The sequence below is a fragment of the Chlamydotis macqueenii genome, chromosome 3 (assembly GCF_036417535.1).
Source record: "Chlamydotis macqueenii isolate bChlMac1 chromosome 3, bChlMac1.mat, whole genome shotgun sequence".
NCBI lineage: Eukaryota > Metazoa > Chordata > Aves > Otidiformes > Otididae > Chlamydotis > Chlamydotis macqueenii.
In genome coordinates, this window is record NC_141558.1 from 89,178,015 (window position 1) to 89,203,744 (window position 25,730).

The window sequence follows — 25,730 nt, forward strand, 5'->3', positions numbered from 1 at the left end:
GTGTTGTAATAAGAATATGCTGCACAAAGTACCTCATGCACAAATTTAAAATATTCACAAATGTTTTGAAAAAGTAAATATTCTGATAATCAGTGTGACTCAGTTGGAGGCATTCTTCAGCATCCCATGCAAGTAGCAGTATGAGTTTGTAAAGGTTGGGAAAGTTGTGCGTTCACGATTCTCAGTTGCTTCTATCACTTTCTTTTCAAGAAATTCATTTCATGCTGGATGATTAGTTACTGCTGAAAGTAGATGCTCATTAGTTTTTCTGTGGTAACTTTATAATGCAAGGTAGGATCCATTGTTGCATGTGCTGCTGTAGCGTATCTGATATAAGTAGTGCTATCATGAGCTATGCATAAACCATTTAATTTTTTTTTTTTTTCCTGGTTAGGGCCCAACAGGTCAAAGCTGCAAGATATGCTTGCAAACTTGAGAGATGTTGATGATCTCCCTTCATTACAGCCATCTGTTGCACCTTCTTCTAGGCCCAGTAGCTCAAGGCTCATTGAACACGAGATAAGCAGGACGGATGAAGGTATTAAAAATGTGCATACACTTTTGTAAAGGGTAGATGTTTATAGTTACTTCTGCATAAAGATTATCCTCTAAGACTTTACAAATACTGATTCAGCATTACAAGTTCTGCCTAAGTGCAATAAATTATATTCCCACTCCTTCCTTCTGGTCATTATTAGTAAGGTTAGGACACCTACCTAGGTAAAGGCTTGGCTGAATACCTTTGAATGTGATGGAAAAAACTCATTTGGCACTTAGTGGCTTTGAAATATGAGGATCTTAAGTCACTTGCTTTTGTTTGTGCTCAGGCCTGGTAGTCAAGTATGGAACATAAACTCTCAGGACATAAGAGCATCTGTTTTTCTCCCCATGAACATAATTTTAGTTGTATGTGTATATTTATATACAATCACATACACATATGTGTGTGTTCTTTTAAGTGCAAAAATAGAGGCTCTGCAGGTAAACATAAGGGGCTAGGTGTAGCTTTTAAATGCATGTGGTGGTTGTGTAGTGAATCATACAGAACGACTTACAGCTTGTCAGTGTATTAATTTCCATAATGTGTTCCATAAATTAAAAAAAATTCTCATAGCGGCTAGTCCAAGTATGGAAAACCACGATTGTCTATTTGATTCAACATTTGAATTGCTATAATGTGGAGCATAATAAAATAAATACATGAGGCTATATTAATTTGTAGAAGATCTTATCATATGGTCTTTATTTAAATGATAAATACGTATTTTGAAAAATGAGCAGAACACAGGTTTTGCTTGGCAGTCTTTCCGTAAGTGTGAAAAAGTAGGTCAGCCAAGTTATAATTAAGATGCATAAAAAGCCCTGGTGTGTGGCACGGTTACCACAGATCTCAGTAGTTCTGTTTCCTACATGCTCAGTGATTTTGTTTGTGAAAGAAGGGGGTAATTTAACAACACTTTGAGAAGTGGAAGAATTTTTTGTTGAATGTTTCCTTTCCAACTTTTCTCGCATGTACTGAGAGCCATATTAGCAGAGCTCTATTTTCACGTCCTTTCAAGAATGTGTGTTTTAATTCAGAGAGTCAGATGGACCCTCACAAAAAGAGAAGAGGACAACTGATTGTTTTCAGTCTAAGTTCAGTGTTACAAACTATTAGCTATGTATTCTTTTATAAATCTGAGACTCTATGATATTTTTGGCATACAATTGTTTTTATTCTTATAACTTTAAAAACTGATATCCTGTATGTAGTGGAATGTTACATTGTAAGCTCAAAAGAAAGAAAAAGAGAATGGTAATTTAGACTTCAGGGTGCAGCAAGTAAGATAAGTTTGTGATTAAACAGTAATAACTAAGAGACCTAATCAAAGAGCAGAACTTGAAGGGCTTTAATTTAGTTGTAAAAAGGAATTGAAAGCAAACAGGACACTCAATAGAGGTATGAGTGTGGAATGGAAAGACCACAGAAAGGTTAGCTTTATGCTGGGTGGACTGGAGAGGAATTGAGTAGCATCTGAAGTTGATGCCTTTGGAACAAGAGGGAAGCAGCCTCAACAGATCACCCTATACATTGTAAACCTTTGCTTGGTTTTAACATAGTGGTGATACTGTTAGACTAAATAACATGCTGAGAATGAGATGGTGTTTCCTTTTCTCTCACCTTGGTAGCAACAGTATTTGCCAAGGCCTATATTTACAATGGAGCGAAAAGGAGAAAAAATTGTAATTTACTGAAAAACCCTTGTAATTTGAGACAAAAGGTGTATAAAATTGAGTGAAGTCTCTTGTGTCCAGAAGATTACACGTTTTCATCTCTTCAGTTCCCCTTTTGTGCTGTATAGACTTGGAGAGCTGTTGTACAGGGAAGCTGGTAAAAGCACAGCTTCTTTCAGGTCGTACCACTTGCTACAGACCCTTATGTGGTGTAATGTCTGGCCTTTACTCCTCCTAGCCGTTGATCCTCCCATTTCTAGTGAATCTGCCTGAGGGTGTCTTATGTTACAATGACCGGAACTCCTATAGGCATGCTATAGCAGCTGTAAACTAGTACATTTGGACACTGCTAGTAAAAACCTGGAATTCAGTGCTAACTTCTTTGGTAGTTAAACTGATTTTACAAGTAGCAATGAATTGTCAGCTTCCAGTCGTATCGCTAGATGGGATTGCATGCGAACAGCTTCATGGTGGGCCTGCCTTTGGATCTGTGTGAATATGGTGTGAGGAAGGAAGAGTCCAGCTATTCCAACCAGCTGCTGCTCTCTACATTTTTGCTACTTCTTCAGAGCCTATTTGTGTGTTCTGTAGTGTAGTTGGGGAAGGGCCTGAGGTTTTCTGTCTTACTTTTGCATTATATGTGGGTTAATGGTAGTGCACTCTTCCCTCCTGTGGCTAATTACACTTACTATCTTGAGTTGTGCACACCTCAAGTGTAAGTATTATGTTCAGAGGATACTGTTTATTGGTAAGTACAGTGATTATCTTTAGTTTGGCTATTTTTATGCATCTCTTTATATCCCTTTGCCCTCAGCTACTTGAGAGATGTTTAGTATTTTGGAAGTGGAAATATTCTTTTATTAATCAACGTTGTATAAACTCATGTTTCAGGATTATTTTGTTTGTTTGTTTTCTTGCAGTGGAAGCTTTAACATTCCCTCCTTCTTCAGGGAAATCTTTCATTATGGGAACAGATGAAGCCCTTGAAAATGAGCTGGGTCTTGGAGAGCTGGCAGGCCTTACAGTAGCCAATGAGGCAGATTCACTGACTTATGATGTAAGTGTTATTAATGGTGGCTTGGGTCCTGTTGTCTACTTGCTGAAGGCAGATGGAAGTTATATGTGTGTAGACTCAGTAGGAAACATTTTCTTGTTAAAATTATGCTGCCAGAGGATGTCTCAAATTTTTACTTGACATATCTGTTCTTCGCATGCACAGCAGCTTCAAGCTCCCTGCAAGCGTCCCTCTTCCTCTCACTTGCCTGGCATATAATTAATACTTGAAAGTTGAAAGTAAATGTAATTAGTGATAGTGATGCAGCTGTGTCCTTGTAGCCCCCGTGATGCTGAACAGAATTAGAAGTAGCATGGCCAGCAGGTTGAGACAAGTTAATGTCCCCTCTGCATGGGGCTGGTGAGGCCATACCTGTATGCAGTTTTGGGCCCTTCAACTTCAAGAGGGTTGTAGAGAAATTGGAGAGAGTCCAGTAGCATGTGACTGATGAGGAGATGTTAAGGGAGCTAGTCTTGTTCAGTTGTTAGGCTAAGGAGTGCTTGAACAGCAGCCCGCAGGTGTTGGAAGGGTGCTTACAAGGATGACAGAGACAAGTTTCTCCATAGTCCCAGGTGTTAAAACAAGAGGAAACAGTAGCAAATTATGGCTAAGGAGGTTCAGGTTGGAGAGAGAAAGCATTATGTAGGAGGTGGTACTGAAACAAGTGTGCGTCACAGGAGGAGATGTTTAAGACTTGGCTGGGGGACATCTATGGCTTATGTGACCTGGTGTGGGCAACAGTATCATTTTGAATGGGAAGCTCAACTAGAGACTTTTTAGGAGACTCTTGTGGCCAGCAGTTCTGTGGCTATGTGTGTAGCATTATAGCTTCTTTTTCTTTCACTTTTTATGAAAAATCTTTCTTTAAATTGCTTCTTTGCAGTCATAGGCAATTTTTGTCTGTATTTTTTATTTCCTGGGAAAAGATACTTCAGGTATTACTTTAATCATCTGTTCCTTTGTGATCTGTCAATGTCAGGTTAATCTTGCTATTGCATTGCCTACTTCTATCAAGGTTGAAGGATTTCAGAGATTATTTTTTTTTAGTATTGCGTGTTGGGGAGGAATCCTACCCTTCAGTAAAACTGACTCTTAAGTAATTACCATCTGGGATTTTACTATCACAAATCAAATCTGAGACTTCAGAAATAATCTGCAGGTCCTTGCTTTGAATTTCTACCCTTGTATGTGCTTTTAAAGCAATAAATTGCATAGCTAATAAAAGTTTACACACATTTTGAGAGTGACACTGCAGAGATGTGCTCTACTACTATAGCAAATTTCTGAGCATGTGATGTGTTGTGAATCATCAGGATTGCAATGGTATAGAACATCTCTGCTAAAATTCAGTATTTTATGATTATCTTCTAATTTGGGCTTAGCTCTTAATTTTTTGCCTAATCTTCCTTAACTTTGTTTCCAAAAGGGGTAAGATGGTGTAAAAGTATCATTTCTTTTACAATTACACCTAAAACTTAGATGTTGAATTTTTAAATTCAGAGAACATGACAAACCTAAACCATCTGTACAAGATCTTAATGCTTTCAGTGCTTGACTTCATTGTTCAAGTGTCAATATTGTGCTTGTCCATGTCTCCGTATCCTGAACTAACAGCTTTCATTTACGGAATCTAGCATTTCTTTATCCACCGCTGTCCTGTCCTGCATGGTTGATAATATTAACTTTTGTTTGTTCACTTGTTAAAGTGCCTTATGAAGTCCTGTGATCAGGCATTCATAGTCGTACTTATTTCAACTCTTACCTTTTTCTAGTGCTGACAATTAAAAAAAAAAAAAAATGTTTACAAAGCCCCTTGCTCTTGTTGCTGTGCTCCTTATTGAAGGTAAATGAAAGGCTAGTTGTTCCATTTCAAAGTTCACTGGAAGTGAACAACGTAGTCTGTTTTTATTTTGGACTGCTTCATACCTTCTTTCAGCTGCCAAATGTGAATCGGGTAGGATTAATGGAAATTTAGTATGCTTTTTTTTTTTAAGTGTCAGTTTTGAATCGTATGTAAAATGAAGTTGAAAGATTCATGTGATTCAGTCTTTAAATGTATTTGCTCTCAAGAGCTGCAGATGCTTTCCTATTTCCAGTCTCTTTCTTCCCACTGATATTTTTACTGGATTCTTTTCTAAAACATGGCAGCATTAGCCTACCTCATTTCATGGTTTAGGTTTTATACATGTTGCTTTGGCTGTCTGTAAATTAAAGAATGGTTTTCACTTGGGAATGGAGATGATTAATTTATTACCTACACAAAAAATTATCCTTTTATGCATAAGTTTTTTGGATTATCTAACAAGATGAAATTTCCCAGATTGCCAAATTTCCCAATACTTTCTTAAGTTTATATTTTCTTTTTCCTTCCTTTACACATTGTTATCTCAACAGACATTCACTTTGGGTGGTTCTGATTTTTTTTTCCTAGACTTCTGGGTAGGCTAAGAAACTTCATAAAATTATAATAGACTGAGTACTGTACAAGAGAGTACCTGAACTACGAAATAATTACATTTAATATTGTGTACTGACTTGGAGATTTTGGATGTTGCAGGAGGCTCTTGCTTAATTTCTTGCAACCTTGAACAAAAAAAGTGTCTGTAATCCTACTTGCATATAATTGCAGTTTCTGGAGTTTTCAAGTTGTCTGTATAGACGTAAATATTACTATTGCTGGCAAATCCAGATCAGGTGCTAATTTTGGGGTTGCACATGCTTCATCTCCTTCCCCCCTCCCCAGCTGCTTTTTAAGTTTCAGGTTACCTCACTGTTGCATTTTAGTGGGGAGAGAGAAAAAGAGGCTGGCTGCCTCTGGAGACTGAATGAAGAGGAGTGATGGTGTTGCAGCCAGGCAGGTGATGTGTCGGGGCTAGGGTCTGTTTCTTCCTCTGCTGCTGGTCTGCTGGCTGGGATTGCCCTCTATCTACTTCCCATTTTATAAGGTAATCATTTTGGACTCGAAGAACGTATTTGGATGAATGAGCAGCAAATTGAGACTATTATCCTGCCAGAACTGGCATGCACTGTTAGGCCGTCTGAGGTGTCTTTGTGGCTTTTGCAGATGTGACACACGACCTGAGCTGCTGGTATGGCAGCTGGAGGGCAGGCAGGGTTCCCTCCATCTCCTAAGTGGCATTGGTTGCCTGTGTTGAGGCAACCAAATTCCTCTTCAGAGATCTTTGAATACTATGTACATCTTTTTGCTGAGACTTTCTTGGCCAGTCTCCAGAAAATCTGCTGGAGCTGCTGACTTTACAGTTCTGCCCCGTCCTTGCACCGGCTTGAGCATTTGTCTGTTCCCTTGTTGAGCCAGCTCGGCTCACTAAACCAGCAAAGAAACGGACTTGTCTCCCTGAGCAAGGCAGTACGTAATTACTAAGAAATATGAGACTAAACCTGCTATTTGTTATGACTCCTTTCTCATTGTTTAAAATCTATAGAACTTCTTAATTGAAGCATATTTTTATTATTAAATCCAGAAGTAACAAAACTTAAGAAAAAGCACTTTTATTCTTAAACCTTCCTCCCCCTCCCTGCCCCACGTTCCAGAATAAAATGTAGATTCTTGAACTGGCTCAAAACAGTTGTTTCTTCTTTGTAGTTAATGAAACTAAGTTATTTGGGATTATCTGTAGCTTTCAACATAATGAAATAATCGATATTTGAATTAGAATTGTTTATTTTCCTGACCTTCTGTAACCACCATCAGCAGTGGTTATGGAAAGGTAATTTTAACTATGGCAGTGTTGACTGACAGAGCGATAAAAGTCTTTAGCATTTTATGTCAATGTTTGTTCAGAGGAGCAATGTTGAAGTAACTGTTTTTTTTTTTTTAAGGGCTCTCTTTGGATCTGCTAAAAATGCATTTGTTGTGAAATAATTGTGTGTGTATATATGATAGCTTATTGCTTGCCAGTTGTGTAATTAGTCTGTAGCCAAGTCCTTTTTGCCTGGTTTGTTTGGTTTTTTTTGGTTTTGTTTTTTTTTTCCTGGCAAGCTTTACTTGTCTTGCATTATTACAGAACTTGTGTTGCCTTAGGTGAGTAAGTTAGGTTGTGTACCCTCCTGTGCTGCTAGACACTTGTTTGTTTCTCTTAGATCTTTAATTCAGCGATGCTATGTCAGTGGCATCTCTGAATATTCAGAGACCACAGCTTGGTTGAGTCAGGCCCGATGTTAATGAATGAGCCACTAGGTACAGATAAAATTTTAAATACCAAACTGAGTTTGCAGAGTATCAGTCAGAACATTTTCAGCTTTTGAACTGTATAACTTAACAGACATGTGGAGTATTTCTGATATGCGCAGAACGTGTTACTGTGGACGTGACATTACTTGTTGCCTTTGTGGAATACATTTACCTTTGTTCTCATTGTGAATTATCTGATCGGTGTTAAATGGACTGTCATAGAATCCCAGAATAATTAGAGTTGGAAGGGACCTTTAAAGGTCGTCTAGTCCAATCCCCCTGCAAGGAGCAGGGACATCTACAACCAGATCAGGTTGCTCAGAGCCCCGTCCATTTTGAGGGATGGGACATTCACCACCTCTTTGGGCAACCTGTGCCAGTGTTCCACCGACTGTTGCTCAAGAGCAGGTTGTTATGAAAAGTGGATGAGGTAATTTGACATCTACAGAAAATGCCAAACTAAATTTCTGATTTCTTCCCTTTTTTGTGCCTTCCAGATTAATTACAAGTTTGGCATTTTTTTTTATTAGATAGCAAACAATAAGGATGCATTGAGAAAGACATGGAATCCCAAATTCACATTAAGAAGTCACTTTGATGGAATAAGAGGTCTCGCTTTTCATCCAGTTGAACCAGTCTTAATAACAGCTTCAGAGGACCATACATTAAAAATGTGGAATTTGCAAAAAACAGCCCCAGCAAAAAAGTAAGATTTTTTTTTTTTATTTGTTTCACAGAACATTTTCATTTATGAAGGGAAAAAAGTAACTGTAGATGCCGCTTCACTGGATGGCCCTTGGAGTTAAGGGAAATTGTTTCTTGAGTTTAAGAGTAGAAAAACAAGCTCTTAGAGAAAGATGGAGACTTTTAAAGAGTTGCAGAAGGAATCCATGCATGTTTGTGAAAATGAAAACGATTCACTTTTTAATATTTTCCTTGTATATAACATGACAAATTAATTTACTAGTGAAAATATTTGGCTATGGCCTGTTAGTGTGCTTATATGTAGATATAAATGTATAAAAATACATTTTTATATATATGTACACGTGTATGCATATATACGTGTACAGCTTTACATTTTTACTGAGACGTTGCTAACTTCCTTTGTACAGTCTCTTGCATGTTGCTGGGGATTTGCAGAAATGAGAGCAAGTTCTTATTGGGGCTAATGTACTGAGGGAGTGCATCGTAACTTTTAGGAAGACAGGGCAAAGCATGTGGTCTTCCTGCAGTCTGTAACAAGCACTGGATTGGTAAAGTCCAAAGCAGCAGTTTTTGAAGTGGTTTGTAACTGTGCTACAGTGTTGATATGAAAACAAGGTGTCATAAGCACCTTTGCTCTGGTAGGGATTGTAAACAATGATATTTTCCGTAAGATACTGATGGTCCTCTGTTACTTCCCCACTGTTGATGTACTTACCTACTGACTTGATTTGTATGAGAGAGTTTGTGGACTCTCTGCTTTGAAGGTCTTTAAACAAAAAAAACCAAACCAACAAATCTATCATATTTTGAAAGAATGCAAAGAATTCCTAGATGTTGAAAAATCATATTGAGAGAGGAAACTGTGGGAGAAACACTTCAAAAGACGTAGCAGTGATTTTAAGAATTTAGCAGTTCTGGCACATTTTTGTAAAGCATTGTGTAAGATCATACACTTGTTAACATTTTCTTGTCTTTCATTTAGGAGTGCTTCTCTTGATGTAGAGCCAATATATACCTTCAGAGCACATAAGTGAGTATTTCCTGAGAAACATTGTCATATTTTGAGAAATATGAGTTTTAAGCAGACATGGAATTTTTTTAAAAAGTAATTTCCACCTTGCCAACTAGCAATTCCATGTGATGCTTCTAGTTCCCATGTTATTTAAAATATCTGCATATTTTCATCTCCTTTCTGCACAATTATTTATGTCTGGAGCTAGATACACCACAGTTTTAAAAAGAAAAGCCTACAAATAATACAGTTCAAATTTGATTAGGTGTTCTGTTCATCACTGCAGTTCTTGCCTTTTTGTCAGATATGTGCATCTGTTGAATGAAGCTGCTTGCAGTGAATTTAAATCTACTGAACTGATTTAATGAAAGAGCCTTAGATGTTTAAAAAAGGGAAAAAAGCTGTTTATGCAAAATAACAAAGTGTATAGTTTAAAAGTTAAAATATTTGATGTGCATAATGATTAAATTGTCTTGATTGTAGTTACGTTATCAAATATCGTGGAGTTTTTTTTTTTGTGGGAAGTGTTGTAGCATATGACCTGACCATGCAAAATTTTTGTTGCAGTCTGTGCAGCCAGTGAATTCTATCTAACAGGGAAATCTGAAGATTCTGTTGACATTGTTTTTCACATAATGAAAATGTCAATGTTTGGGGGGCGTTTCTTCCAGTGGACCAGTGCTCTGTGTGGTGATGAGCAGCAATGGTGAACAGTGTTACAGTGGGGGAACGGATGGCCTCATCCATGGCTGGAATGTAACCAACCCGAACATTGATCCCTATGACTCCTATGGTATGTTGCTGTCACACACACCAGTGAAATGATACGTTTAGTGACATTAATGTTATGTGGCTAAAATAGTATCATTTGTAGGTAATGTTTCTTTGAAAATGTAAAAGAGAAAATTTAATGTTGATTTAAATTACTTTAAGTAAACTGTTTTAATACTGATGCTGGTTGAGGAGAAGACAAAATTTGTCATTTTCTTAAAAAGGGCTTTGATCTCATCACAATTTTGAGAAACAGCTAGGTTAAGAAAGTGCAGGACTGAACTTGATACTTGGCAAGTACAGCAATTGTGTATTTTAATGTTCTTTTATTCTACAGATCTCTGTGCAGTTAAAATAAAAAGAAGTTGTATAGTCTGAGACCAAAGTTCTTAATGTTGTCTGCAAACAAAAAAGGCCCAGTTTCATAATATTTACCAGGCCTGAATGGACATCAGTCCTGTGTCTGTGTTTTAAAACATTTTTCACTTCTCGTGGCTTCAGATGCAATTGGCCTCAAAGCTGGCTTTTGGAAAAAAATAGACTGATGTGCCGTTAATGGTTGTTTGAGAGTGAATTTTAAAATCAAAGTGTGTTCTGCCAACTTTGATACTGTCCCTTGTGCTGAAACATTGTTTTGTCCCATTAGTTGTAAACTGGATAACTGAACATCATATATGCTGATGAAATTCAAACATCTTCATATAAGAATAATTGAGACTTCTGTATTGATATGACCTGATTGATCTTGGTTTTTTTTTTTTATGGACTAGCTTCCTAAGGTTGGTCCATAAACACAGACCAAGATACAACTACTGCCTAAATTCAAATTTTCTTTTGAAATGTGTTTGTTGTGTTTTATTCACAGATCCTTCTGTTCTAAGAGGTGCTTTTGTAGGCCATACAGATGCAGTGTGGAGTCTGGTTTACAGTGGAGCACACCAGCGTTTGCTGTCCTGTTCAGCAGACGGCACTATACGTCTATGGAAAGCTACAGAAATTGCTCCAGCTCTCAATGTATTTAATGATAATCAAGGTAGAGAAAATTGCCCTACCTTAAAGTTCATGAGCATCACTGTTCAAACTGCCATCATTTTGGCGACTGAATAGAAGTCCTTCTTGTTTGTTTTGCTGAGTTTTATGTCTTTATGAATATGTTTGGGAAGAGTAAATTTTGGGTCCTTTCTACTTTGACACCAGCTGAATAGATACCTGTACACAGGGGACAGCCACATACATCTAAAAGCCAACGGCTGCAGATTATCTGCTGATGTTACTAGGACCGTGGAGTGTAATGTATCAACTCATTTCAAACTGCGTTTCCTTTAGGCCCTTGCTTTTGATTTGTCCAGAACAAAAAGCCCTTTCTTCCCCCAACAGAGGTTTGGGGTAGCCAGTGCTTTGTCTCAGGCCAATGTCATTGTACCTTCCAGATTATGTTCCTTGTGCCTATAACACAGAAGTTCCAATTTGAGTTGAATTTCTGAGTTTGCACATTAACTAAATAGCAATAGCCTAGTCATCCTAAACATTGCTAGTTGAAAAAAATTGCTCATTTGGATTTAGTTAATGAAATGTCATGCACAAATCAAAATTCTACTGTTTAGAGCCAAATTTCCTGAAGTTGCTCTAGAATGAGCCTGTTGACATTGCCAAACTCGCTTAGAACTAATGGACCTAAAGGCAGTGCATAAACTGAGACAGTTCCTTGGCTCTTCAGAACAACTTTGAGGCAAAATAAACTTTGGCATAACTGAACAGACTTCTCAAATTATGGTGTAAAGCTGGTCAGATCTGCCATTACTTGTTAGTTAACATAGACTGAGTGAAAAGGAAATGTTTAATGTATTTTAGTTCTTGCAGAACTGTTTCCAGAGGTCTTCAGGGTTCTGTGAAAAACATAATTAGTTTGCGGCTAGCTTGCCTACCTGTCTACTTTGAAAACTTCATGGTAGTGTGTTTTTTGTTGTTGTTTGGATATTTTGTTTTGTTTGGCAGGTGGTGAACAGGACATCTGAGGAGAAAAATTCTAAGATATATTTCCTGTACCCAAGCTCTGCTGACTTAGCCTTCTGTCCTGTAGTGTTCAGATAGCTACAGTGTAAGGAGATCAGATGTATACCATAATAGGCAGGACAGATAAAACTTTGTAATATGAGTTTTTAAAGTATTTATGTAACTTTCCATGCTGACAGAGTCAGTGTGTAAAATTAGCACATGGAAAGCTTTGGGGTTGTTTTTAAGCTCTGGATTTGCCCAGATTAATAATAACATTAATTATCTGTCATATAAATTATTTTACTTTAATTTCATGTCCTATTACTTGATGCAGTGGAGGTTTGTTTGCTTTTGCGATAAATGGAAGGAAAAGGGGACAGGGAGTTATTTCTTAATTTCAAAGTAGATTTCTGTCCAGTCACAGTTCCAGATACAGCATCTTAGTAAAGAATATTGTTGATATGCCTATCAGAAAAATAGGGTTAAAATAGTGACACAGGGCAATCTAAATAGATTGGCATAATGTAGATTTTAAAGTGTAACACTTCCTTTCATAATCATAGCCCTTTTGGTAATGAAGTGCTTACTGGTTGTGGTTTTTTGTTTGTTTTTTTTTTCTTTACACCAACTGCATCTTAAGAAAATGTTCTCTACCTTGCTTTCTAGAAATGGGAATCCCTTCATCAGTAGATCTTGTAAGCAGTGACCCAAGCCTCATGGTAGCATCATTTAACAGTGGACACACTTGCATTTTTAACATGGAGACACGGCAACGAATTCTTACCCTTGAGTCCAGTGTGGATACTAGTATGTATCAAAAAAACCTAAAAACAAATTGCTTATTTAACACTGATGCTGTTGATATCCTTTTCAATGTTTCTAAACAATTAGGCAGTGTCATGATAAATTACAACATGAACTATGTTACAAGCCATATTTTGAGTTATAACAGTAAATTATTACTAGTACAACAGACCTGGTGGGTATTTCAGTAGCAGAAGAGCGTGCATACTTTTGAAAGAAGGTAGAAGAAACAAGCCCACACTATCTGAATTCCTCTTCAAGGAACAGTAACACAAGGAAAAGCACAGATTTCTTTCATACAGCTCAGTAATCTTTGCAGCTTCAACATGGCTGAAGTTTTCATTGTAGTAGAAAAGCAAAGCTCCAGTGAAAGAGTATTCACAAGGTCCCATACAATGCCTTGGATCATGGCAGTGGCCAATATCAGAAGTTTTAGAGGAAACTGGAAGGAGCCTGCTCTCAGGAAATTATTTTACCTCAGCATTAGGAAAGAGAACAGAATGAGCTGAAGCATGAGGTTTCATATTCAGGACAAAATGGTAACCTGATAACAATCTAAATATTCAGTCTTTTAAAAAAAATTGATAGCTTTTTTTTTTCCCCTCTAAAAGTTTTGTCACTCAATTGTACTATTTAATTATATTTTTAAAAGGGAATAAGCCCTTCTTGTATGACAACCAGCAGTCTCTGTTTAGTATTTTTAGTTACATAACAGTACTATAAAGCTTACATGTATTTAAATAAATATATGTATTTCTACAAGAACTAGGCAAGAGAAAAATGAGTCACCTGAAATGCCCTACTGCCACCACTTAGGAACTCTGCTTTTCAGTATAAGCCTCACTCTGCTTGGCATTTTAAACTGTGAGGATAGCTGGCTGTAATGCAGTCTCATATGCTTTTAGTAATTTTAGGGGGATTTATTAACATGAATGTGTTTTATCCTTCATTTACATGGTCATAATTTTTAAGTGTATTGTGGCTGCTGACACTACTTGACAGTTCAGATTTTTATAGAAAGGTGTAAATTGAAGTCTTTACTGCCTTAGTAGCAAGTGATCCTATATTAGTATTCTATTTTGTTTATTTTACTAAGAATTTTGATTAGATGATGTGAATGTTTGTCAGCAGTTTAACTAAATACAGTCAACTCCCACCTGAAAGAAGATAACTGTATTTTGATGTTCTGTGGAGTGGCTATTTGTGTTTTTGTGGTAATCTATGTCTCTTAAGACCACTCTTGCACTAATCTGTGTATCACATCAATGCCTACATTTCTAATCAAAAAAACTGTGTGTGTGTGTGTGTGTATATATATATATATATATATGATATTTCAAGATTCTTGAAGGCTAGGAAAATGTCTCTCCTACGAATAGTCTAGCATCCTTTTCTTCAATAAGAATTTTAGTCCATGTGTATCGAATAATATTAGGTGGGTTTTGCTCTGTGGGACAGAGGGCATGGGATCTTGTTTGCTTGGAAGCACGCTACCTGCAGTGTTAGTTTTCCTGTGTTGTCTGTTTGTTATGAAGAAAGTTTGGCTTGACAAGAGGAGGAATGTGGAGGTGGGGAAGTGCAAAAAAGGTATTTCTGCTCAGTTTTTGGCTTTGTGTTCTTGCTTGATGCTCCCACCTAAAACCATGGCCAAATGTGGACCTCATATGTTTGTATTTGCACTTGTACATATAGTTTATGTATGCCTCTATGTGTGTGTAATTTGGAAAGTATTTTAGAGTAAATCACATTACGTAAGGTGCAGCCTAAGAGTTTCCATTATACAAAGGTAAGAGTTATTTGGATTGATTGCATATTTATGTAATGATAATAAGTTTGATTACATATTTATTTCTTACTGGCAATCTTTCAAAGAACTTAACAATTTACATGTGTGGGTTTTTTCTTAGCAGTCAGTTCGTCCTGTCAGATAAACAGAGTCATCAGCCATCCAACTCTTCCAATTAGTATCACTGCTCATGAGGACAGACACATCAAATTCTACGACAACAATACAGGTATGCATCTTTTCAGCAGGTCCTAGTCAGAGCGGTTGCATGACATAAAACATGAACAGAATTTCATTATGATCAATATTATTCACTTAAATGCTGAGGGATATCAAGAATTAGATATCCTCTGGAACAGAAATCTCTCATCACCAGTAAAGCCCAAAAATTGCCATCCCACTTAAAAATTTATTGGCCCAGTGGTAAGGAACCTGCATCATTCTCTGTCCATTCTTTTAAAATGCCCTAAGTATGGGACTTATCAATGTTTTTCCAAAATCTTTGTGCTTACATTCATGTTTCTTCTGTTGTGTTGTCTGTGTTATTTTTGGTCTGAAGGCAGGAAGCTCCGGCACTCCTTTAGTGCTTCCAAGACCTCTGCCTGATGACTTGAAGGTAGAAGTCCCATTGTAGGCATCATTCTCAATTTGATCCACTGTGTTTCTCCAGACCTCTCCCTTCTGCAGAAACAACTGCAGAATATAATACTTACAACATTCTTTCTAACTTGTAGTGAGCATCACTCTGAGATGTGTAATTACAAATCTCTTCAATTTTAAAGGACATTTTGATAGGATTGGTAGTATTAATCTGGTATTCTGACTGTGAATCTTGATAATCTTCAGTTTGTGACTTCTCTGCTTTCAGGTCACACTGTCTTAAAAGTTAAATTGAGATCTTTCAATATTCTTGTTGATTTAAAGTTTGCTAATCCCCAGATATATGTTAAATAAGAAAAGGTGAAAGGACTCAATGGAAGCTGAGGAAAAAAAAAACCCTGAAAATAGCTGATTTGTTTGATGATGTAGTTCTGTAATAAATAGTAGAGGAAACAGCCGCTCTCTTTTTTTTTTTCCTGTTTTATTATCTTCTGCCACAAAACCCCCACATTTGACCCATGACTTCTTATTTTTGATATTAAATCAGTACTTTAATTATAATAAGGTGTAATTCTCTGAGTTCACCAAAATTATCCCATATTTTTATGTAGTTTACCTTAATTGCTTATTTGTATACTCAACCCTTGTCCTCCTTCCCAGTCAGGATCTTACTCCTGAGCTCACTTAATTCACTTAAGGGGTAGATATTTAAAATGCACAGTGCTTGCAGCTTCACAGTGGTTTTGCAGACATAAAACAAAAGTCTAACAAAGTTGGTGATATTGGTACTGTGGCTCTCCTGAGAGCATTAAGCATTAAAAGAATGACTTCTTGCATCATTTTAATGATTCAATCATGGGACAAGATCTTGAATTTATAATATGATCTGTGGTAGGATTTAAGCAGTGAATACAGATAACAAAGTGAATTGCAGAAAATAACCTAAATACATCTTTTCTTTCAAAGGAAAATTGATCCACTCCATGGTCGCTCACTTAGATGCAGTTACAAGTTTAGCTGTTGATCCCAATGGCTTGTATTTGATGTCTGGGAGTAAGTACATTCAGATTTCATTTTCTTTTTCTCAAAATGGTGGCAGACATGAAAATTATAAAGAAAACTGTTTCTCCTTTCTTTAGGTCATGACTGTTCGATTCGCTTGTGGAATCTTGAAAGCAAGACCTGCATCCAAGAATTTACTGCTCATCGCAAAAAATTTGATGAGTCCATTCATGATGTGGCGTTCCACCCCTCCAAATGTTATATTGCCAGTGCAGGAGCAGATGCCCTGGCTAAAGTGTTTGTATGACAGAGTGCTTCCCTTTCAACGCTAGCTTTGTATATATTTAACCAGCTGCACAAAAGAGAAGAGGAGGGCATGAGTCTTCTTATCCTGCCCTGTAATTCAGAGGATGTTTGTAAGTGTTTAGTTTTGCAGGGTGCTGTTTTCTAAATTGATGTTTGTTCTGGTTTCTGTGAGCTCAGCTGGTGCTGAGAGCTTGGAAACTCTCAGTTTCGAATAGTTAAAAAACAAAAGAAATGCTTTTATTTCAGAGAGTGTGAATTTTCGTCCAGGCAGGCCTTGGGTGAAACTAGGTCTATGTATTCTCTATTAATAAAATGGAGTACTGGAAAGAAGGGGTCTAATTGCATCAGGGAGTAGGAAAAGAGGGAAGCTTCCTAGGATGCTTCTCATTGAGGAATCTTAATGTACTTAAAATTAAATCACCTGGAAAAAGTGACAGTTCCTGTGCTCATTACTGTGTCATATGAGAGGCACTTTGTCATCCCTTTGGTATTAATAAAGTAGATCTTGTTCAGAGAGCAGTGGCAGATAGTTAATCTCAGCCACCTGGCTGCTAGGCTAAGATAAATGCAATTAAAGGAAAGAAAATTACTAACATAAATTAAAATACAGTAAAGTTTTTGTTACATCTTCTAGTAAATATTTAGTTTGCAAAAAAAAATTTATATAATTTTTTAAAGACTGTATTAGCATGTGGCTAGAAGCTGAGCCTTTAGTCTAGTCCAAATTAACAACAGACTGAAGCAGTCTGTGTATACTGTAGTAGCAGATTTAACATACTCAGATTTATAATGCTGTTTATTCTTGGAGATCTGGCACGAGAAATTATCACAAAGACTTCCAAAAAAAAAAGCTGTCCTACAATTTAACTATCAAACATTCATCTCCTCTTTCTGTTCCTGCTAAAAAGGGTGTCATTCTGGGCATTAAGAATAACTGTGAAATACTTCTTTTGAAGATTAAACCTGATGCTTTGTATGAGTCCCACTAGTGCAATAGGTGGGAACTGTACAAAGTTCCATCAGTTTGATTCTGCTACTTCTAGAGGTATTTCCCAGCTTCACCATTTGTGGAACTTTTAAACTTGTCTGCTTCACTGGATGTATCGTGCCATTGATTAGGTTAGTTGAAGAATGAGTGCTTCTTGTAATTACTCAACAGATGTGCTTTGTTTATCTATTCAGAGCTTCTCTGTTGATTTGAATGATAAATAGCTTTTAAATCCGATCTTTTAGTTTTTTTTTTTTATCCCTTCTTAAAGGAAGATGAGTGGATTTATTTTCTATTATGTGCCATCATCAAAGTTATTACTGCTCATAAGCCTGAAGTGGGTGTTTTCCTCTAGTGGGAATGGAAGGCAGAATTTCTACTGGAGATGATTTTCTGGTGCTGATGTGAGTAGGAAAGAAACCAATGCAACACTTCCACATACCAGCCTGAGGTTAAGACTGGAAACTGATAAATAAATCTTTACCTTTAAACTGACATTTTTTTAAAAAGGAATCATTGATAGATATCAACATGACATTTGACTGTGTTGTTTTTAGAGTGGCATTTGGGGATGGGACCACATTTGAAGCTGATCTCAGAGTTTAAATCAACTATATTATTTAGAATAAAAAGTTGACCTGTGCTGTTTGAGCCTCTAACACATTATATTTACTGCTAAAATGCCCTGGAATACCCTTTATTTCTCAGAAGATTCAGATATGTCACTTCATGATATTGATATGCAATGTATTTCCATAGATAAGATTAGAACTTTTACCATGATGACTACAATAGTAATTCAGATTATTTAGTTTTTATGGTGTTTTGGTTATGATGGAAAGGGGGAAACTTGGCTGCAAAACTGAGCATTCAACTTTGTGAGAGTTCTGTGTACTTGACTCATATTCTTTCAGTATCATTATTTTATTTCTTTTTGAAGAGGAAATTACAAAGATTTATTTGAAAAATTCTAAAAGTTATGTATATTATATATGTGTGTGTATATATATTGTAAACATGTATTAAATGTGTCTAGTAAGGGAAAACTCCATGGGTGCATTTTAATGTTTTAGTATTAAGAGTTCTCTTGAGTTTGTGTATACAAAGGATAATGGTGTGAGTATGAAATGAATGTCGTGCTTTTGCTTACACAAGACAATATGTAGTTACAGTTGTTTAAATCACTGTACATAAAACTAATAAGCTGGCATGCTTGTTTTTAAAGACTGTCATTCTGATTACAATTGGAATGTAAGAAGTGACTGATCAAATGTGAATTGAAAGATGTTTCCTTGTTTCCTTCTCACTATTGAGCTCTTGCTCGAACTGAAAAGTGATTTTTTTTTTTTTTTTTTTTTTTTTTTTTTTTTTAAGCTGGCAATAGCTAGAGGATGAGGTGCCTTTAAAAAACAAAACAAATGTAGCCTTACAAAGAGGTTGTGGAGTATATATATTTTTGTGCTGGTCTTCATAATTGATGTCAATGTCTTTTTACTGTACTTGCTCACATACTTGTAGGACTGCAGGGTAATGTGTGTGAGCCTGTCAGATCTTCTGAACATCATCCTAGGAGTTAGGGATGAAAAAATTATTTAGGTTGTCTAGTCTGTCTGCTTGCTACAGCAGGGTTGAAGACTTGTGAATTTTAATATTGTCTTGGCCAGCGAGGTTTTATATATGTTCTAAACAACTAGGCTTCCTTAAGAAGATTGTTTTGATGATTACGTCTCACTGACAGGAGGATTTACGTCATGTTTAGTAGTTTTTTTTAAACTTCATGCCAGTATTCCAAGCTATGTTTTGTGCCATTTTACGTATTCCTTGTCATCTTTGTAATGTGGAACCTGCATACATGCACTGGTTCTAGCTGTATATTTCCATTCCTTTCCACTTTCTTTAAGCTATTTTTTTAGTCTGCTCTTTTTACAACTTTTTCTTGTTTTCAGCTTTTTAGCTGAGTTCTCAATATCTTGGTGCCCACACCACCATTCCACATGCGTAATTTATCGGACTTAGTCTGAAGGTCATCTGTTAAGCGTGGGTTTTGTTTTGATGGCATTTTCCTCTGTAACATGATTCTTTTGTGTAGGAAGACCAAACTTTTCGTCTTCTGGCTAGTGTCTCACAAAACCGAATCATATTTCTTTATTTCTGACAACTGTTTTAAATAACTTTGAGCATTGTTGCTTCTCAAGTTTATTCTTCACTTTCAGTATGTTGTTATGATTCTTTTGCAGCTAGATACTTAATTCCTGTTTCATGATTGTCCTGAGTTCTATAAGCTTGGAACTTCTGATCTCTGAGGGCACTAAATTATTTTTATCTTTTCCCTTTTATGTGCAGTTCTTCCTGGTTCAATGTCATTGGTAGCTTTCATGAATGTGATACAAACATCTATTGAAGATGTACAAAACCTGGACCTAAGGCTTATTCTTGTGAAAAAGCATTTTTGTGCAACATCAATATATGGCATTTTACTATTACTATTTTCCCATATTTAATTTACCTGGTACATTTTTTAATGGTTAACTCATATAATTTTTTGTGTATGTTAACCTGTGCTGCTGATTCTGGTTTTACTAATTTAATTTTCAGTCCTTTCATATGTTGAAAATGGGTCCATTAGTTTAAATACTGTCATTTTTATTTCTAATTTACTTCAATGTGCTGTTTGCTTTCACATATTTGATTCAGTTACTGAAACACTTGCACAAAATTATTTGGAGTAGCCTGGAGGAAGCTCTAGATATAATTATGTTGTGGAAAAAAAATGTTTTCACTCTTACAAAATTCTAGTGTCTGCATTTACTTTTGTGCCTCAAAGAGAAAACTTTAACATACTATGTAAAAGATTTTATTACTTGTAAGAAAATCACCCAATGAATATTTTGGCATCTCATTCTTCTTTATTTTTATAAAATATGTTCTTTAGCAAGAAGCCTGTAGAACTGTATGCCACATACTGTGGATTATTTTTTTGGCCATGTGTTTTCAAATGACGTTACATTAAGGAAGTCCCGTATGTAATGTGTTTGAGTAAGTGTGTGACGTTCACCATACTTATGGTGTTATGATTAGGCCATACAACACCAGTTTGCAGTTGTGAATTAAAAGTAACCAGAAACTTTGTCCTTTTGAATAAATATGTAAGAGGTAAAGGACTTAGTTACACCACCTTTTCAGTACACCTGTTTGACCGTTTCCTCACCTCCTTCCTCATATTTTAACAATGTAATTTTGGGCAGCAGTGATTTCCATAAACTGATGTATGATTTGAGCAGTGTTTGATTGGCAGAAGTGTTAGTCCATCCCAAAGGAACAAAAATTAAAAAGCGAGCATAAACATCAGAAAAACAAGTCTGGGGTTTTTTAAATGCCTTTAAAGGCATTTGTATTTGGAAGCATTTGCAGGCTGTGGTTTGGCAGTATCTTTGCAGACTGTCCTAGGAAGCCTGCTTGACACCTGTGTGCAATACCTAGTAAACCTGGTAAAGCTGAGTAATGTGGTTTGAGTTAAGGAAGAAAACGCAGCCATCGTGGTTGTGCCTGTGCCTGTACAAGAGACTACAGCAGTGTTCTCCTTGGAGTCCTCTTTGCTGAAACATCAGGTTTGCAATCTCGCATGAGTAATTTCTGAAGTGTGAGAGTATCTGCAAATGAGATTATTTATGGTTTTACTTTGCAGATCTGTAGGCAGCGGTCATTTGGATTGTGCGCTTAACAGCAAGGGAAGCAGGGAGACCATTTGCTGAGCCCTGTAGGGCACAGACACTAGGTTAAACGACCAGAATGGATGTGCCCCCATCTGACTGGTGTCATCTCGGGAAAACTGGGCTGGGGAGCACTGCAGAGCTTAGCCCGATGGTGTCACAAAGGAAAACATTAAAAAGTTAGAGTAGCAAGTTTAGTGAGGCTTTCCCGTAATGATTCTTTATTTATTCATTTGTCCATTGGTTGTAGATTGTATGAAGGATAAAATCTTGTATATATCCAGATTCCAGATTATGCGCTCTTGTGTCAAAGGTGAAGATTGTTCAAATTTCAAAACTATGTAGCTTTAAATGAGGACATGGCAAGAGATTTGTAATAGCTTATTACTTAAATTCTAAGAACAGAGCTTACTTTTCTGCTAACATAGTCTTCATGTTGGGGACCCAGTTACGTGAAGATAAGTTCCTCAGACGCTGTAGTCAGACTACTCTTTTTCTTCTGGATAAACTTCTATTTAAAAACAAAATTCCAGAACTAAGACTGTCTCATGATGTCTGTTAGTATTGAACTAAAGCCACAAAATTTGGGAAGCAGAGTAGAATTTTAGACTTGTTTCTCATTTTTTCTTTCCTTTTTTTTTTTTCCTTCAGTCATAATCTGCATATTTAATATATATTACGTGCAGTGTCATCTATATGACTTACTTTACTTTAAAGAGCCCATTCTGTAAAAAATACTCCTCAGTACTATCTCATTCAAACAAGAGGTGAATGGGACCAGTGGTTCCAGGTAATTTGTGACTCACTTAGCATGAGTGAGTCTTTCAGCTTTCTAATGGGTGAGCTGATAAGATTCATGGAAATAACTGAAAACATGATGCTGCCTATAGTACAGCATTTAAACATTCAGAAATTTATGGCTGTTCAGTGGAAATTGTTTTGGATTATGCTGTTAAGAATGAAGAAATCATAATATGATGGTAAACCACTTACATAGCGTAAACTGATTTGTATAAAATGTTGCCATCTTTGACATAGTAATTCGAGTTTTCTTGGGCATCTGCTGTTGGTGAGCATTGTAGGAATGCTTAGTGTGGCTATTAGTATTGAGTGACAGGAAGCAAAGATTTATCTGAAAAAAGTATTCAAATGTTTCAGGAAGCTCCCTTTTTCCGTAAGGATATGAAAGCATGTATTATCTAAATCTGATAACATATTTAGCTGAAGAGAGGTACAACAGGTGAACAGTCTTGACTCTTTCATCATCGATGTCTTTAAGCTTAGAGACGAACACTGTTACTGGAAAGGAGGGTCTGTAAACTGCTAGTCAAAACCTCTGCAGTGTTTCTACTGAGCAGCAGGGAAACTGATGCAAACCAGTGTTAATCCATCCAGTTATGTAGGGGGTGTTGTACAAGAAATAACCCGTGTTATAAAATATAGTATTACGTACAACAGAGCAAATGAACAAAACACCTGGGGAGTTGGGGCTGGGGATGACAATGACAAGGATGACCTTTGTCTAAATAAACCTTGCTCAGGCAAGTGCTCTTGTTGAGCTGTTGGGACTAATCCCAGGAGGGAGGATGGTGGGAAATAAGAGCTTTAAAGTGATGCTCGTGCCTGTGCTAATGAACATACCTGTTGTGCAGGTTATCTATCCTTCTGATACCTGATTTTTTTCTTCCCACTGAAATACCTCCTTTAGGCTATATTTTCTTAGAATCTTAAAATCCCATCTGCAGCGGACTCTCATTGCAGGGTAAAATTCATAAAGGACTATTGGTTTTCTCTTAGAGTGTTTTTTGAAGGGTAGTGGGGTTTCGGCTTCAGTCCAACCCCTCCCACCACCAAAAGGCTATTTTGTACCTCCTTATTCCCAGCTCATTTAATTCTACTGAGTTATCTCTTGCCCCGCCTGATGACTTAATTTTGCTGCTCTTTAGTGTGTTGTGGAAAACTTATGAGTGCTTATTATGTAAGATGTTTTTGAGAATCTGAATTCCACTACAGAAGGTGTAAATACAGTTGAATAGTACAATTTGTGGGTCTCAACTGGTTCATTGTGAGGAGAGATTTGTTCCTGGATGGCAAAATCCAAACTATGGCCGAAATAAAAAGGCATTTAATAATAATATATGCTTTCTAGCCCAACTTTCTTCATGATTGTGGTATTGTATATTAAACTAGTTTTGCCCTGCTCATGCTGCCAAGCCATGCTGTGATCCTGGGAGATCACACTATGTTCAAACCATGCCTGCATGTGTGTTTTTTACACGGCTCAAAACCTTGTGTTGACATGGTCCTCAAGCCTAGTCTGCTTGCATTCGTTCAGTTTGAGTTGCAGGCTCCCAAAATTACTTCCTTGCTATTTCAAGAAATCCTTGGTCCTCACACCAGAGTATTAGACCGGGATGCTGGGAAAAGATTTATGCAACTGGATTTGTACTATTCTGAAGGGGAAGGGATAACTTGTGGCCAAGCCAAATATTTTCATTATTTTTGGATTAATTACTAAAAGCAGCCAAAAACATTGTATAAGGGATAAATGATGGACTTCAAGCTAATATTTTTCCATTAAGAATTTATTTTTTTATTCTTCCTGTCATCAAGATAGTGCTTTTTGAATGTAGCTTGTTTTTAGATGTATGGCTCCTAGAATTGTTTCCTTGCAGTCAGGCATTTACAAACATGCATCGGTTTTGAAAACTGTCTCATGTGTGTTAGCACTTTTTCTGGAAATGCAAACTGAGCATGTTAGCTAATAATTTCTTGTACCTTTGTAGCCCAAGCAGACTGAAAAGCGATCTTGTGCTATATTTTCCTTGAATCATGCATCTGAAAAAACTTGTAGAAGAAAGTCCATAATGAGAAGACTATTCTTGCTGTAATATTTTCTGTTGACATTTGTCAATATTTCAACTCTTGTCTTTCATATAATTATTTTTAATTGGTTTCTTTTAAAAGAAACTGTCAGGTTAATAAAAAGTTCCAGACAGATTTCTTTGCCTTATGGACCGTAGTTTGGAATTTTTTGTTGTTGTTTATGTAAATATACTTTTTTTTTTTTTTCCTCTCTACAAGAATAGCTATTGAACTTAGACTTACCTGACAGTTTTCTTTTGGAGAAGATACCACAGGTGATAACCACTTAAATGTTAGTAATTGCAATTGCTCCTCTTCTGTTTTGGGTCACTTCCATGACAGATAGTTGGTATGAAAAGGCTACTGTGACTATATATAAACAGCTAAAGGAAACTAAGACTCCCCTTCAGAAATCTGCTGAGGTTATGATTTTGCACGCTAGTTTTGAATGACTACTTTGAAACAATGTTGGGCTTCAAGTGTCTTGCAAAGTGATGGATCCAAATGAGGAATACCTGCCTGTTGAGTAATAGTCTGCTTGTCAGTTTGTGTATGGCTCAGTACAAGCCTGTGTCAGAATTTCAGTACCACCAAATTACCTTGTTTAAATGCTACTGTCGTACAAAAAGGAATGTTAATTTAAGTGAGAAATTCTGTTTTCTAACTTGTGAAGGAAATAGTTTTCTTGGGAGTGAGGATCCTTAAATTTCATGTATTTCATGATTTCAGAAAAGCTTCTTAATCATGGGACATGATAAAAACAAAAAAGTTATTCATTCTCCAAAGATTTGATAAGCATTTATTTAAAAATGTATAAATTTTTGCTTTAAATGAAAATACTTCTTCAAACACTTAATATTGAAATTCTTACTAAAATTCAATATTTTAAAATCCTGGATAAATATCTAAAAGGACAAAGATAGAAAATTGAGAGGGAGATTATTTTGAAATATGCTAGTATATTTTTGAGCGTCTCAGTTGCAGCCCTGAATTTTCTCTCTTTCACTGCAATTCATATTTTGTAAAACTTCTTGGATGGGTTCTATTTAAAGCTACGTTCACTTGCTTGAATAAGCCAAGTAAATATTTTGTCATTAAAATTATATAGATCTGCTTATGTTAGTGTGCTGTTTAAAGTGAGACCACATCGAGGTAACCATGCAGGTATTTGTACTGGTATGACAGTAGTGAAGTGGGGTAGCTGTGTACTGTACCCGCATTCTGCGCTGAGCAAAATCACATGGACTTCCAGAAATAAGCAATGGTTTTTAAAAGCAGCTTTATTTAATGTTACAGCAGCAAGTAAGTGTCATTTGTACCATATAATTATGTAAATTGGGTGCTAATAAATACTATTTTTCAACATTTTGTATTGTGTTCATAATTCTGCATTTTATCACAAGACGTGTGGTCTCAGAGTATGTACTAGGAGGGGCAAGCGCACTCAGACTAGGACAAGCAGACGTGTTTGGAGGGGCGTGAGGTAACTTCATGCGAACTTCCTTTTGAGCTGTGCAAAGCGTTACCATTCACAGCAGTGTCTCAGTTTTTCTGTTCTCCATATGTCTTGGTTTTGTACTGCTCTGCCGTCTTGGCGCTGCTGGCACCCGACATCTTTCCGTGCGCTTAGGCACACAGTCCCCGGTATCTCCACGGGGTGAGCAGACACGCAGAGTGGGTACGGTGCCGTTGCACAGGAGCTGGTCTATCAGCAGTGTGTCGA

At 36.7% G+C, this 25,730-nt stretch overlaps 1 protein-coding gene across 4 annotated transcripts in view; it reads left to right on the top strand.

Annotated features, from left to right (window-relative positions):
- Positions 1-25,370, top strand: part of STRN (striatin) — a 72,188-nt gene extending 46,818 nt beyond the window's left edge. For 3 of the 4 annotated variants that reach the window (XM_086745607.1, XM_086745609.1, XM_086745610.1), the window contains 10 exons: positions 395-538; positions 3,135-3,271; positions 7,991-8,166; positions 9,151-9,198; positions 9,852-9,973; positions 10,817-10,984; positions 12,613-12,753; positions 14,658-14,765; positions 16,103-16,189; positions 16,276-25,370. In XM_086745607.1, the coding sequence (XP_086601733.1) occupies positions 395-538; positions 3,135-3,271; positions 7,991-8,166; positions 9,151-9,198; positions 9,852-9,973; positions 10,817-10,984; positions 12,613-12,753; positions 14,658-14,765; positions 16,103-16,189; positions 16,276-16,445 (1,301 nt within the window). In that variant the 3' untranslated portion in view covers positions 16,446-25,370. The remainder of the gene's footprint in view (positions 1-394; positions 539-3,134; positions 3,272-7,990; positions 8,167-9,150; positions 9,199-9,851; positions 9,974-10,816; positions 10,985-12,612; positions 12,754-14,657; positions 14,766-16,102; positions 16,190-16,275) is intronic. The other variant, XM_086745608.1, reaches the window with a different exon arrangement.
- The last annotated feature ends 360 nt before the right edge of the window (positions 25,371-25,730 follow it).